The following is a 12872-nucleotide window of genomic DNA, read 5'->3' on the forward strand; positions in this document are numbered from 1 at the left end:
CAAACGGACGCCCCCCGATCTAGAGATCAGGCATTTTCCCAGGAAAACTGGACCGTCCTTCTCAGCCGTAGCCAAGAAGTCCATCGTCCAGTCTCCCATTCGGGAAAAACCGGCCTTGGATTCTTTCCTGTATCCACACAGGGCCCCAACTTTTTTTGGGGGGGGGTTCTTACCGGTTCGGCCGAACCGTAGTAGCATGCACACGAACACGCACGGCGCGCCCCTGAACGAACCGGCTGCCCCAGCTTCCGACAACCACCACCGGACCCCCAACTTTGGTGGGGTGCCGTGGGCAGATCAACCCCCTTCTTTCCTATATAGAACCGACTACAGACTACAAAACAGGACAATTCAGGCTGAAAGGGTATTTCACCTCCTGGCTTAACCGGCGGTCCTCGACTTACGACCCCGACGGTGAGCGGGACCTCCGTCTTTCCTCCCGGAGGAGGTCGTTAAGTGAGTCGCACCTCATTTTTGCGACCTGTTCTTGTTGGGGGTCGCTGAGCGAACCACGGGGTTATTAAGCGAATCTTGTTTCCCTCCCCCCGCTGGATTTCGCTTGGGAAGACGTCCAAAGGGCGAATCGCGTGACCTCGGGATGCTACGACCGTCGTAAGTACACGCCAGTTGCCAACAATCAACCTGGGACCACATGACCACAGAGATACGGCAAACTAATCTAATAATCGGTCAATATGAGGGTCCCCATTTTTTTCATTATAGCTTCAAATGGTCGCTAAATGGATGGCTGTAAGTTAAGGATGACCACCAAGCCATATAGATGGATAACCAACTTACAACAGTTGGTTTAGTGGACCGTTCAAAGTTACAACGGCCCTCAAGAAACGTGACTTATGACCATCTTTCACACGTAACGACCGTCACCGCATTCTCCATGGCCAGGATCAAAATTCAGACGCTTGGCAAAGTGGCTCGTATTTATGACTGTTGCAGCGTCCAAAGTCAACGGGGGGGGGGGAGCCAGATTCACTTAAGAACCGGCAGCTAACTTAACAACTGCAGTGCTTCACTTAATGACAAGAGGCGAGAAAAGTCATCCAATGAGGCAAAACTCACTTAACAACCGTCAGCCGCCAAAACCTCGGGCTCGATTGCAGTCGTTAAACCGAGGACTGCCTGTACACATTCCCACACACAGCTAAAGCACTTGTCTTTTTTTATCTTTTAGCAAAAAATACCTCTTACGCCTCTCTGCCTATTCTTTTATTTTAGATAAAGGCAATTTTTTTTCCCCTTCCCAAAAAATGGGGAGATAGAAAAAAAAAAGGGGGGGAAGCTTTTAAAGAAAGGAGGGAAATGAAACTGGTGAAAACGGGTTTTTTTTTTGCAAAACAAGAAGGGAAGTTTTTTTTTAAGTTCGAAGAGAAGACCAAAAAAAGGGAGAGAGAGAAAAAAAATGGGAGTGGAATTGGCCAAAATTCATACGGTACGTGTATGTGTATATATATATATATATATATATTTCATTTGTTCTGGTTTTTATTTAAAAAAAAAAGAAGAAGAAGAAGTTAAAAACCAAAAAACGAAAAAGGAAAATTTTTGTTTTTATATAAAAAGAAAAAGGCAAGATTGTGAAACATGCAGGAAAAAATACCTTCGTCTGGAGAGGGATTGTTAGCTGACGCTTCCTCGCGCTTTTTTGTGAGCGGACCTACGGACAAGAAAAAAGAAGAAAAAGAAAAATGGGACAGGGGGAAAAAAAAGAGAGAGAAAGATCAAGAAAAAAAAAAGAAATCGGTTTTTTTTAATTATTTTTTCGGTGCACCAAAAAGGGGGAAAAAAACCATATATATAATTTTTTTTCGTCTTTTAGCAAAATACAAACAATTTTTAGGGCGGTTTTTTTTGGGGGGGGGTTGTTTCGTTCATTCGTTCGTTTCGTTTTTTCCGGGAATTCCGTATCACAAGTGTGTGCGAGAGAGAGCCATTTAGTTCACTTTTATTTTCCCCATCGGAAAAAATAATAATACAACAACAGAAACACAAGAAGCTGTGAAATGAAAAGTTGGTTAGAGAGGAAGCAAATAGGGGTGGGTGGGTGGGGGGTTGCGGAAAGGTTAAATTCGGGGTGGGGGGAATGGACAGAAATATATTTTCTTGCCTCATTTGGAGACACACACCCCTCCCGGAGAGTGGGAAATGAGGGCCTGGATCCCGAGTTCCAATCCTACCTCTCTTCCGCCCCCCCCCCCACACTCCCCCAGCTGTGCATTTCACAAGAGGTGGACAGGTAGACGTTCAAATGGGGTGGAAACATTACAGTGTTTCTCAACCTTGGCAACTTGAAGATGTCTGGACTTCAACTCCCAGAATTGATAGATAGATAGATAGATAGTCTATCTATCTATCTATCTATCTATCTATCTATCTATCTATCTATCTATCTATCTATCTATCTATCTATCATCTATCTATCTATCTCTATCTATCTATCTATCTATCTATCTATCTCTAATCTATCTATCTATCTATCTATCTATCTATCTATCTATCTATCTATCTATCATCTATCTAATTTATCTCTATCCATCATCCATCTATATATCATCTATCTATCTATCTATCTATCTATCTATCTATCTATCTATCTATCTCCCTCTCTCGTATCTATCTATCTATCTATATCTATCTATCTATCTAATCTATCTAACATATATCTATATCTATCTATCTATCTATCTATCTATCTATCTATCTATCTATCTATCTATCTATCTATCTAACATCTGTCTATCTAACTTTATCTATCTATCTAACATCTATCTATCTATCTATCTATCTATCTCTATCTATCTATCTATCTATCTATCTATCTATCTATCTCTATCTATCTATCTATCTATCTATCTATCTATCTATCTATCTATCTATCTATCTATCTATCTATCTATCTATCTATCTATCTATCTATCTGGGGAAGCTGTCTGGGTAATTCTGGGAGTTGAAGTCCAGACATCTTCAAGTTGCCAAGGTTGAGAAACACTCCAGATGATTTAACCCAGAGGTCTCCAAACTTGGCCACTTTAAGACCTGTGGACTTCAACTCCCAGAATTCCCCAGCCGGTACTTCTCCCCCCCCTTACTTCCCTGACTTAAAGATATATTACATCTCACGCATCCCCACCATCTATTAAGTGTTTTCAAAAAATGCGATAGTCTAGCTAGCTTCTTGTCCTCTATCCATGCTGAATTTTGGTAAAACCTTTGCCGGCTGGGGATTCTGGGAGTCGAAGTCCACAAGCCTTAAAAGTAGCCATGATTGTAAGTAGACCCTGATATAAAGTTAATTAAAACAATCCAGGAAAAACAGGGCCAAAGGATGCCAATTCCTAGTGATCTATTAGATTCTATACATCAACACAACCATTTGAAGACCTGTGGACTTCAACTCCCAGAATTCCCCCCACCGGTACTTCCCCCCCTCCCCACTTCCCTGACTTCAAGATATATTACCTCTACTGCATTCCCACCATCTATTAAGCGATTTCAAAATTGTCTAACCACAATTGTTCTTATCTTCTATCTATGCTGAATTCTGGTAAAACCCTTGCCGACTGGGGGATTCTGGGAGTTGACGTCCACAAGTCTTTAAAGTGGCCACGTTTGGGGACCCCCCACTCAAATTAACCAGGAGGATGCTGGGGGAGGGGGGGAAGACCCAAGGTTTAATGGAAAGGAGGAGACAATCTGGGACAAGCAGGGATGTCCAAACTTTGGGAACTTTTAAAGACTTGTGGACTTCAACTCCCAGAATTCCCCACACCTGGGGAATTAAAGTCTTAAAGTTCCCAAGTTTGGACACCCCTGGCTTAAGAGGAAAAATCTGGATTATCGGGGGTACCAAGCCAAGGACATAGGAAACAGTGGGGTGGGGGGGCAGGAGTCAAAACAACCGAGAGGCAACTCAAAATTGCGGAAGGGAGTAAGCACGGAAGGCCCCCCCTCCCGGAAAGATGGGACTGGGGTGGTTTATGTAGTCCTCTTCAAACTTGGGAGAAGCTTCTACAAAGTTCGCCATCTCTGTCTCAACCCTCAGCCCCCACCCCACAAAAAAACACCCCATCCAAATTAAGGGGAAACTGAGGTGTGTGTGTGGAATGATGCACAAATACACACCCACAATTTGCGTCTCTCTTTTCTGGGGAGGGGGTCCTCCACCCACCAGTCCAGAGGCAAGAGGTAGTGGCCCTCCGCTCTTCCAACAGGGCTGGTCATCCCCCGTTTCAAAGACTTCGAGCTGCTCTCTTCTCCAGCCAGTGGAGGGCAGTGGAGGATGGGTACTACCACCTACCGGGATAGGAAAGGCAGGCCGAGGCGGGAGCCAGCGAGGGGCACGTCTGGATGGCCCAGAGTGCCAGGCCTGCAGACATTTTCTATTCTTCTACGATGCATTTTCTTATGGTGGGGAAATGGGATTGTACGGAGTTAGACGCGAGGCAGCCATAACAACATCCTTTCTAGAAAACCAAGGTCATCTTTTATTCTTTGCACCTCTGCACCTGGCCGGAACTGGATGGGTAGAAACTGCCAGCAGGGCAGTGAGAGACTGGACCATGGGATGGACTTGTGGCGCAGTGGGTAGAGTGCAGTACTGCAGGCCACTTCAGCTGACTGCTATCTGCAGTTCGGCTGTTCAAATCCCACCAGCTCAGGGTTGACTCAGCCTTCCATCCTTCCGAGGTGGGTGAAATGAGGACCCGGATTGTTGGGGGCGATATGCTGGCTCTGTAAACCGCTTAGAGAGGGCTGAAAGCCCTATGAAGCAGTATATAAGTCTAACTGCGATTGCTATTGTGGGTGGGTGGGGGGGCAAGATCATAAACTTTCAACTGGGTGGGTGGGAAAACCAGGAAGCTTTCAGATTTTGGGTTTCCCCAGATGTGCCAACATGGCAAATTTTTTATTGTTATGTCTTGTCTTTTTATCCCCCTGTTTGTACCCCCCTTCCCTGATTGAATTGTGAGCCGCCCTGAGTCCCCTTCGGGGGGGAAAGGGCGGCATATAAATGTAATCAATCAATCAATCAATCAATCAATCAATCAATGGCTCTCTTCATAAATTGGGAACTGTGAGCAATCCTTTGCCTCTGATTTGGGATGCTGACAGTGGGGGATATCGTGGAGGGGGAGGGGGAGAATTTCCCCCCTTCCCCCAGCTCCGTTGGCTACGTGGTGAAGGGTTCGAATTCTCCCCCCCCGGCTCCGTTGGCCGAGTTGGGGGAAAGGGTCCCCTTCCTTTCTCCCCCACCCCTTAAATGGGGATAGGATGAAGACAGGATATCCCTCGCTGGCCTTAAAGCAAGAAGCGAGTGAGAGGGAAGAAGGGGGGGAAAAGCAGAACAAGGCGCAAGAGAGACCCTTCAGGGTGGGGACCAGCTCCTGAGCCCCCCCCCAGGACTCCCCACTCATCTTTTCCAACTGTCCTACTGTTCCTGTCGCCTGCAACCCCTCCTGCCCCCACAAATCCTGGGAATCGGAGTCTTTCTCGCTGTTTTTCCTTCCCGAACTATAATTCCCAGGGTGCTCCGATTGGGACAGGGCTCCACTCTATCCTGCTGGCCTTCAACTTCTATCCTTTCCAGATGTGCTGGACCGCCCCTCCTCATTCGAAGATGTCCGTGGAGGGAGGGGGTCCCCAGAAGGCCCATTCAAGGGATCTGCTGTGCACAGCTGGGCAAAAAAATTGGATTTATCCTGCTTTTATTTTATTTAAAAGCCACGGAAAACACAGCGAATCCAAAAAAAACCTGTTTTTTATCCCTTTCTTGCAAGTTGCAGCTGGAGGGGGGGCACTTCCTTATAATTTGGTGTGTGTGGGGGGGGGATAGAGTACGAGAATCCCTCGACTTATAACCATCTGGGCATTGAAAAAACTCTCCTCGCGCTTACGACCGTGTTTGAGTCTCGTATTTGTGACGGGCTTCAGCATCACGCGATTCCCCTTCGGCAACCTTCGGACGAGCAACGGGGAAGCCAGGTTCGCTGAACAACCGCAGGGATTCGCTTAACGACTGCGGGGAGCGCAGCCCCCCCACTTGTTTGGCGATGGGATATTGGGTTCGGTTGTGGTTGTAAGGCGAGGACTCCCTGAAAAACCTCCTTTTAGGGAGCCCGGCTTCATCTGCCAATTATCCAGCCCCCCCCCCCAATTGATTATTTTTCATAGAAATACTTGGTAACCTGCAGCCCCCTCCCCACAATGCCTCTCTTCTTCCCTGGGGAGGGAAGCTAATCCCCATGCAGATTTATGCAGATTTATGCAGATTTATGCTGCGACTCCTCTTTCCCCAGCCCTCCCCCCTGCCCCGAATCTGGGGGCGGGGAAGGGCCTGGCTTTTAATTCTAGGGGGAGAACATGCAAACTAATTGTGATTAAGCCACAAACAAGATTTCTTTAATGGCACATCGTGGGAGGGAGGGGGGGTTGCGAGGTGGGGGGAGTGGGTGTCTGTGCTTTTTTCCCCCTGACTTGACTAAGCAGGAATTAATGGGGAGGGGGAGGGAGAAGGAAAGGGTGGGGGGAAGACCCCCCAGAAAAATATTTCATCCTGCCTTCTGCACACAGGGGAAGAAGAAGAGGGGAAGGAGGAAGGAAAGAAGAAGGAAGAGGAGGAAGGGGAGGAAGAGGAGAATGGGGAGGGGAGAAAGGAGGAGATGGGAGAGGAGGAAGGAAGAAGAGGAGGAGGAAAAAGAGGAGGTGGATGGAAGAGGGGGAGGAAGATGAGGAGGAGGAGGAGAGGAGGAGGAAGGAAAGAAGGAAGGAGAGGAGGAGGAGAAAGAGGAGGCGGACAGAAGAGGAAGAAGAAAGAAAGAAAGAAAGAAAGAAAGAAAGAAAGAAAGAAAGAAAGAGGAGGAAGGAAGGAAGGAGGAGGAAGAGGAGGAAAGGAAGGAAGAAGAGGAGGAGGGGAGGAGGAGGAAGGAAAGAAGGAAGGAAGGAGAGGAGGAGAAGAAAGAGGAGGCGGACAGAAGAGAAGAAAGAAGAGGAGGAGGAGAAAGAGGAGATGGATGGAAGAGGAGGAGGAGGAAGATGGGGAAGGGGAGGAGGAAGGAAAGAAGGAAGGAAGGAGAGGAGGAAGACTAACAGGAGTTTGAGGAGGAGGAAGAGAAGAAAAAGGAGGACAGGAAGGAAAAGGAGGGTGGAGAGGAAGGAAGAAGGGGCAGGAATGAGGAGGGGGGAGGAAGGAAAGAAGGAAGGAGAGGAGGAAGAGGAACAGGAGTTTGAGGAGGAGGAAAGAAAGAAGGAAGGAGAGAAGGAAAAGCAGGACAGGAAACGAAAAGAAAGGGAGGATGGAGAGGAAAGAAAGAAGGAAGAGGGGGTGAGGATGGGAGGGGGCGGCTGAATCCGGAGCCCAAGCCTCTGATCTCCCCCTCCCCTTATTCCCCAAATTAAACCCATTTGTCCTGGTCTAAACTTCCTCGGCCCTCCTCCTTCTTCCCATCAGCAGAAACAGCCCCCTCCCCTCTCTCTAGCTCTTCCCTAACCCCCTAAGACCCCCCCTCCATACTGCCCCATGCCCGGGTGGGGGGATATAGAGCTCTGCTGCCCCCTTCCCCAATCAGGGAAAACCCCCCCCACTCCCCACACACCCCTTTGATGGAGGGTTATTTTTGTTCCTTGCAACCAGCATCAAGGATGGGAATCTGCAAAGAGGGGGAGGAGGGGAGAGGGGGGGGAAGAGGGGGAGGATGCAGTGGGGGGGAGGAGATATTGTGGGGAGGGGTCCTCACCCCCCCACCCCATCCTCATCCTCACCCCCCTCAACGGAAAAAAGGGGGAGACTCGCTGGCTGTTTTTTGCTGCCTCTTCCCGATTTCCCCTATTTTTTTAAAATGCCATTTTCCCCCTGTTGCCACGGCAACCTGTCTTAGCAGTACCGCAAAGGGATGGGTGGCAGTCCGGGAAATTGGGGAGGGGGGGGAAAACACCCTCCCCCCGGAGGGGAGGGCTCACCACCACCCACTTCCTCCTCCCCCCGGAGTCCTCGACGTACAACGGTCCTCTTTAGCGACCATCCCAAAGGGACGATGGATAGTGGAGGAAGGGGGGGGAGTGATTTAAGGACTTTTAACAGCCCATCTCCGTTGGTCACGGGATCGAAACTCAGACGACTCGTGTTTACGACGGTCGCCGCGTCCCGGGGAGTTGGGGGGGGAAGTGTTTGGGCGATCCCCCCCCCTTTTGCTACCGTCACCGTGGTTCCATTTAACGCCCGCGTGGCTCCTTTACAAACTGCGGGGATTCCCTTCCCGGGGGTGGCGAGGAAAGGTGGTAAAATGGGGCGGAGCTCAGCTTAGCCTCGCTTAGCAACGGAGTCGCTGGGCTCTGTTGCGGTCGTAAGTCGAGAACTAACTGCAATAATAATAATAATAATTCAATGGTATTTGTGATCCATTTTCAAGCGTTGATTCTGTTTCATGTTTAATGAATAAAAGAAATATCATGATAATAAGGTAGGGTTTCCGGCCTCGGCAGGGGGTTGGACTAGAGGACCTCCGAGGTCCCTTCCAACTTCTCTGCCATTGTATTTGTATTTTAGAAGGTGGGGAGGGGGTTTCCTAGCCAGCATTTCTGTCCCTGGGATGGAGGAGACCCCCCACTCACCGCCCGTTTCGGGAGAGGAAGCCCACCCCCATGCAGAGAGAGAGGCGGACTGGCATTGGCGCTGGGCAGGAAGCTTGGCCCGCAGCCAGGTTGGCGTAGCGAGATCCGAAACCGGCACCAGGGTGGCAGAATCGGTGGATGGGAGACATTCGGGGGCTCGGAAAAAAAGGGGGCAGGAAATAGGGGAGCAGCTGCCTAATTAAGTGGGGGGCTCCCCAAATGAGAAAGAAATGAATACAGCCAGTCCTCGACTTATGACCGTTTGTTTAGCGACCGCTCCAAGTTATGAAAAAAAGTGACCGAAGAACCATTTTTCACACTTAGCGACTGTCGCCGCATCCCCATGGTCATGTGATCAAAATCCGGATGACTCGTAGTTATGACGGTCGTAGTGTCCCCAGGGTCGCGCGATCCCCTTTGGCGATCTTCTGACCAGCAGCGTCCATGAAGGTAGCCGGATTCACTTAACGACCGTGGGGGGTTACTTAACAGCTCTGTTATTCCCCCCCCCAAAAAAAAGGGGGGGAGAGGCTTGATTCATTTAACGACCAGGGCAAAAAAAACTCAAAGAAAGGTGGTAGAATCGGGTGGAACTCGTTTAGCGACTGGTTTGGCCATGGATATTCGGGTTCCCCTTGTGTCGTAAGTCGAGGACTAGGAGAGGGGGAGGGTAAAATCAGGAGCTTTAGAAAGGAGGAGCAAAGGGAGGAGGAAGAGGAGGAGGGAAGAAGTAAAGACAGTTATGGGCTCCAACTGGGCCATTCGCTTGTCTTCAGGTGGTCCTCGACTTATGACCATTCGCTCAGCGACCGTTTGAAGCCGTTCCCTTCCCAACTGGCACCTCTCACCCCCTCTCTTTTACCTCACCTCGCTTAGTGACGGGAATTCTGTCGTAACTCTTTGAGAAAGACCCCCACCCACAAACCCCCAGTTGCCAAGCCACCCTCCTCATATTTTGTTCTCGTGACCATAGGACGCCGGGACGGTTGTAAGTCCGAGGACTTACTTTTTTGGGAGCGCTCGAAGGGTCGTAAGTCAAGGATTTCCTGTTCCGGAGAGTCCTCGACTTACGGCCGCGACGGAGCCCCAACGCTTCTGCAGCTCAAGCGAAAACCTTTTTTTAAAAAAAGCCGGTTTCGCCCCGTTTTACGACCACCTTCCGGCCACCGTGGCTAAGTGAATCGCTGCGGTTGGTTAAGTGAACACCGTATCCCACGGCCATTAAGCGAATCCAACTCCCCCCCCCTCACTTGACTTTGCTTATCGGAAAAGATCGGGGATGGCGTGACACGAAGACCGCGTTTGGGACGCTACGACAGTCGGAAGTGTGAGGAAGGGTCTTAAAAGGGTGGCATTTCTCAGGGCCGTCGTCACTTCGAACCGTCGCTAAACGGACAGTTGCTAGACTGCCTGTAAAATCCACAGGTTTTAGGAGCCGGGAGGCTGAAAGAAAGGAGAGGAGGGGTCCCAAATGAACCCATACTGGCCAAGCTGAGCTTTTGAGGAGGGGGTCCCCATCCACATCCCCCGCATATCCCAAAGGACGAGACCGCCTGCCTTTTGGGGGGGTACCCCCTCCCCCTGGCCCCTCAAAGAGACACCCTCCTTTTCCAGCTGGAGAGGCCTCCCCCCCCCAAGAAAAGGGGGCTTCATTTGCTTGCTGGAAGAAACCTTCCCCCCTCCCCAAGAAAAACGAGGCGGGCACACCTTGGGCGAAGAAGAAGGGGTGAAGTTGGCACTGTGTGGAGTGGGACAATCCAAGTGAGGAAAGAATCGAGAGAAAAAAGAGGGGTGGGGGCCTTGGGTAGGGAAGACCCCCCCCCTCCGGGACCGAGAAGGGTCCTAAAGACAGCCCCCACCCCCCCAAAAAATCCCCCCCCTATGCCCACCCTGTGCCCGCTGCTTACCATCTTCCATGGGCACATAGACGTTGAGGTACAAGCAATCTTCGCTCTGATTCTGGACGTAATTCGCCACGATTTCCAGATTGTCGGTGAACCAGACGGGCAGCATGATGGCGGGCAGCATGCCGTGGATATTCTGCGGGCACACTGGGGCGAACGCCGTGGCATTGCGCACCTCGGACCAGGAGGCGGGGGCCTCGGGCGGCTGGAAACGGCGCTCGCCGACGGGCGGCGTGGCGTAGGGGACGCCCAGGTACTGCACCACCGGCCCCAAGATCTCGTTGTTCAGCCCTTTCTTGATGCCACGCAGCTTGCCGTAATTGGTGGGCACCACGGGGTATTTATCCTCGGGCTTCTGCCCCGAGATGGGCAACGGGCGCAGGGCCAGCCCCAAGAGCCAGAAGAGGAGGGCGGAACCCGGCCGGACGTTCAACATCCGGCGGACGCAGCTGGGAGACGAGAGGAACATGGTGGCCAGGTTGAAGATGCCAACTTGGAGGTCCTTCACAAGTGGGGGGGAGGGGGGAGAAAGAGTCAGAAGCAGTGCCAGCAGAAGAGGAAGAGGAGGAGGAGGAAGAGGAAGGAGGCCGGACAAGCCCAGAAGTCGAAAAAACCCAAACCGTCCTAGGAGGAGAACTCCAACAAAGTTCTGGTGAAGGTAGGACATCTGTTGCGTTCCATGGTGGAGCACCACAACCGCCAGCTGGGGGGGGGGTTCCGAGAGAGGCACCTAGAAGTTCAGGGAGGGGGGAGAGAGAGAGAGAAGGGAAGTTGTGGGTCAAGCAGAAGTAACAAGAGAAAAGGCAGCAGTTAGAGGCAGGAGGACCCCAACAGGAGAACTTCATCTCTCCATCTCTGCTGAAGAGGTCCCCTTTCCCTTCATGAGACCTGTTGAGACTCATCCCCCCACCACCACCAAGTCACCCAACCCCAAATCTCATTTCGGGAAACAGACCGGGGTGAGGAGGGCTTAACGGGCAAGCCAAGTTCTCATGGTGGACTTCCCAGAAGATGTTGAAGATGGAGATGCAGACCAGCATCTCACGGGGGTTCCAGTTCCAAGGGAGAAGAGGGAAGGGCCATGCCTTCAGGAGGAACCCAAGCGTACGCCACCAATCGGGCCACAATGTGGAGCAATACACCTCAGGGTGGATCCCTCAACCTTCACCAACGCACTCAAGGCCCACCCCAAAGCATTCCAGGAGATCCCTCAAGAAGAAGAGGGAGGAGATCAGGAGTTATGGGTTCTCCAATCCAAGGAGACCCCATAACTCATCCTGGGTTGGGGAAGGGTGCCCTCCACATCGGTCTTCATTCTATGGGGACATCCCAGGAGAAGATCTGAAGATCTCAAGATGTCCAAGTGGCTTCTTCTACTGCCCTAAAGACACCAAGATGGGATCTCTGGATGTGGAGATGTCACCTAGAAGGACAATGGAGCTGTCCAGGTGTCTCACAGTTAAGACCAACCCATGGGGCTCCTGGCTTATACAGGGAGTCCTCGACTTACGACCACAATGCCCCCCACAAATTCCTATCGCTAAGCAAGAACAGTTCTTCAGTGAATCGTGAATCGTCTTACGGCCTGGCCTGCCACGGTGGTTAAGGGAATCCCTGCAGTTGTTAAGTGAGTCACATGGTCGTTAAATTAACCCGGCTTCCCCTTTCACATTGCTCAGCGGATGGTCGTAAAAAGAGGATCATGGGGGCCCTGGGACCATCGTAAATTCGAGTCAGTTGCCAAGCGTTTTGATCCGACGACCGTGGGGATGCAGCAGTGGTCATAAGTGTGAAAAACGGTTCCTTCAGTGCCGTTGTAACTTCGGTCACTAATCAAATGGCTGTAAGTCAAGGACGGCTCACTGAGTGACATACCAGCCTCCAGAAAAGGGCACAGGCGGTCCCCAAGCTACGACCGCAATGGCCGTTGTTAAGCGAGCCACGCTTGGTGTTATGCTCTTTATTGACCCCGTTGTTAAGCGGCTCGCCTTAACTGTGAAACGAATTGTGCGGCACAGGGAGTTCTCGCCTTAACGACCACCACGGAGCCGCCGATTTCCGTTGCTAAGCGAGGGAATTTGGCCCCATAGGGCGACCGTTTTCTAAAAAAAACCAAATCGCTACGGACGTTAAGTGAGTCACAGTCATTAAGCGAATCTGGCTTCGTCGGAAGCCGGCAGGGAAGGTCCCACTTGGGGGATCATGTGAACCCCCCCCCGAGGGACGCTGCAACCGTTCTTGAACGCACGCCGGTTTGCCAAGCACCTAAATGTTCACACTTACAACAGTCGTAAGTGTGAGGACCGGTCATAAGTTGTTTCCCCCCCAGAAAAAACTGCCGTAACT

At 50.9% G+C, this 12872-nt stretch overlaps 1 protein-coding gene across 1 annotated transcript; it reads right to left on the minus strand.

The window, feature by feature from the left end:
• Positions 1–1615: 1615 nt before the first annotated feature.
• LOC106555721 (neuroligin-2) lies at positions 1616–11234 on the minus strand (the record flags this gene model as incomplete). Its single annotated transcript, XM_087712127.1, is given in 2 exon segments — positions 1616–1672; positions 10530–11234. Coding segments are annotated over 2 exon segments (721 nt in total), but the record flags the coding sequence as incomplete, so codon positions are not given.
• Positions 11235–12872: the final 1638 nt, after the last annotated feature.

This window comes from Thamnophis sirtalis, unplaced genomic scaffold, assembly GCF_051295495.1.
Source record: "Thamnophis sirtalis isolate CommonGarterSnake01/CBP01778 unplaced genomic scaffold, rThaSir2_p1.2 scaffold_4, whole genome shotgun sequence".
In the NCBI taxonomy this organism is placed as follows: Eukaryota; Metazoa; Chordata; class Lepidosauria; order Squamata; family Natricidae; genus Thamnophis; species Thamnophis sirtalis.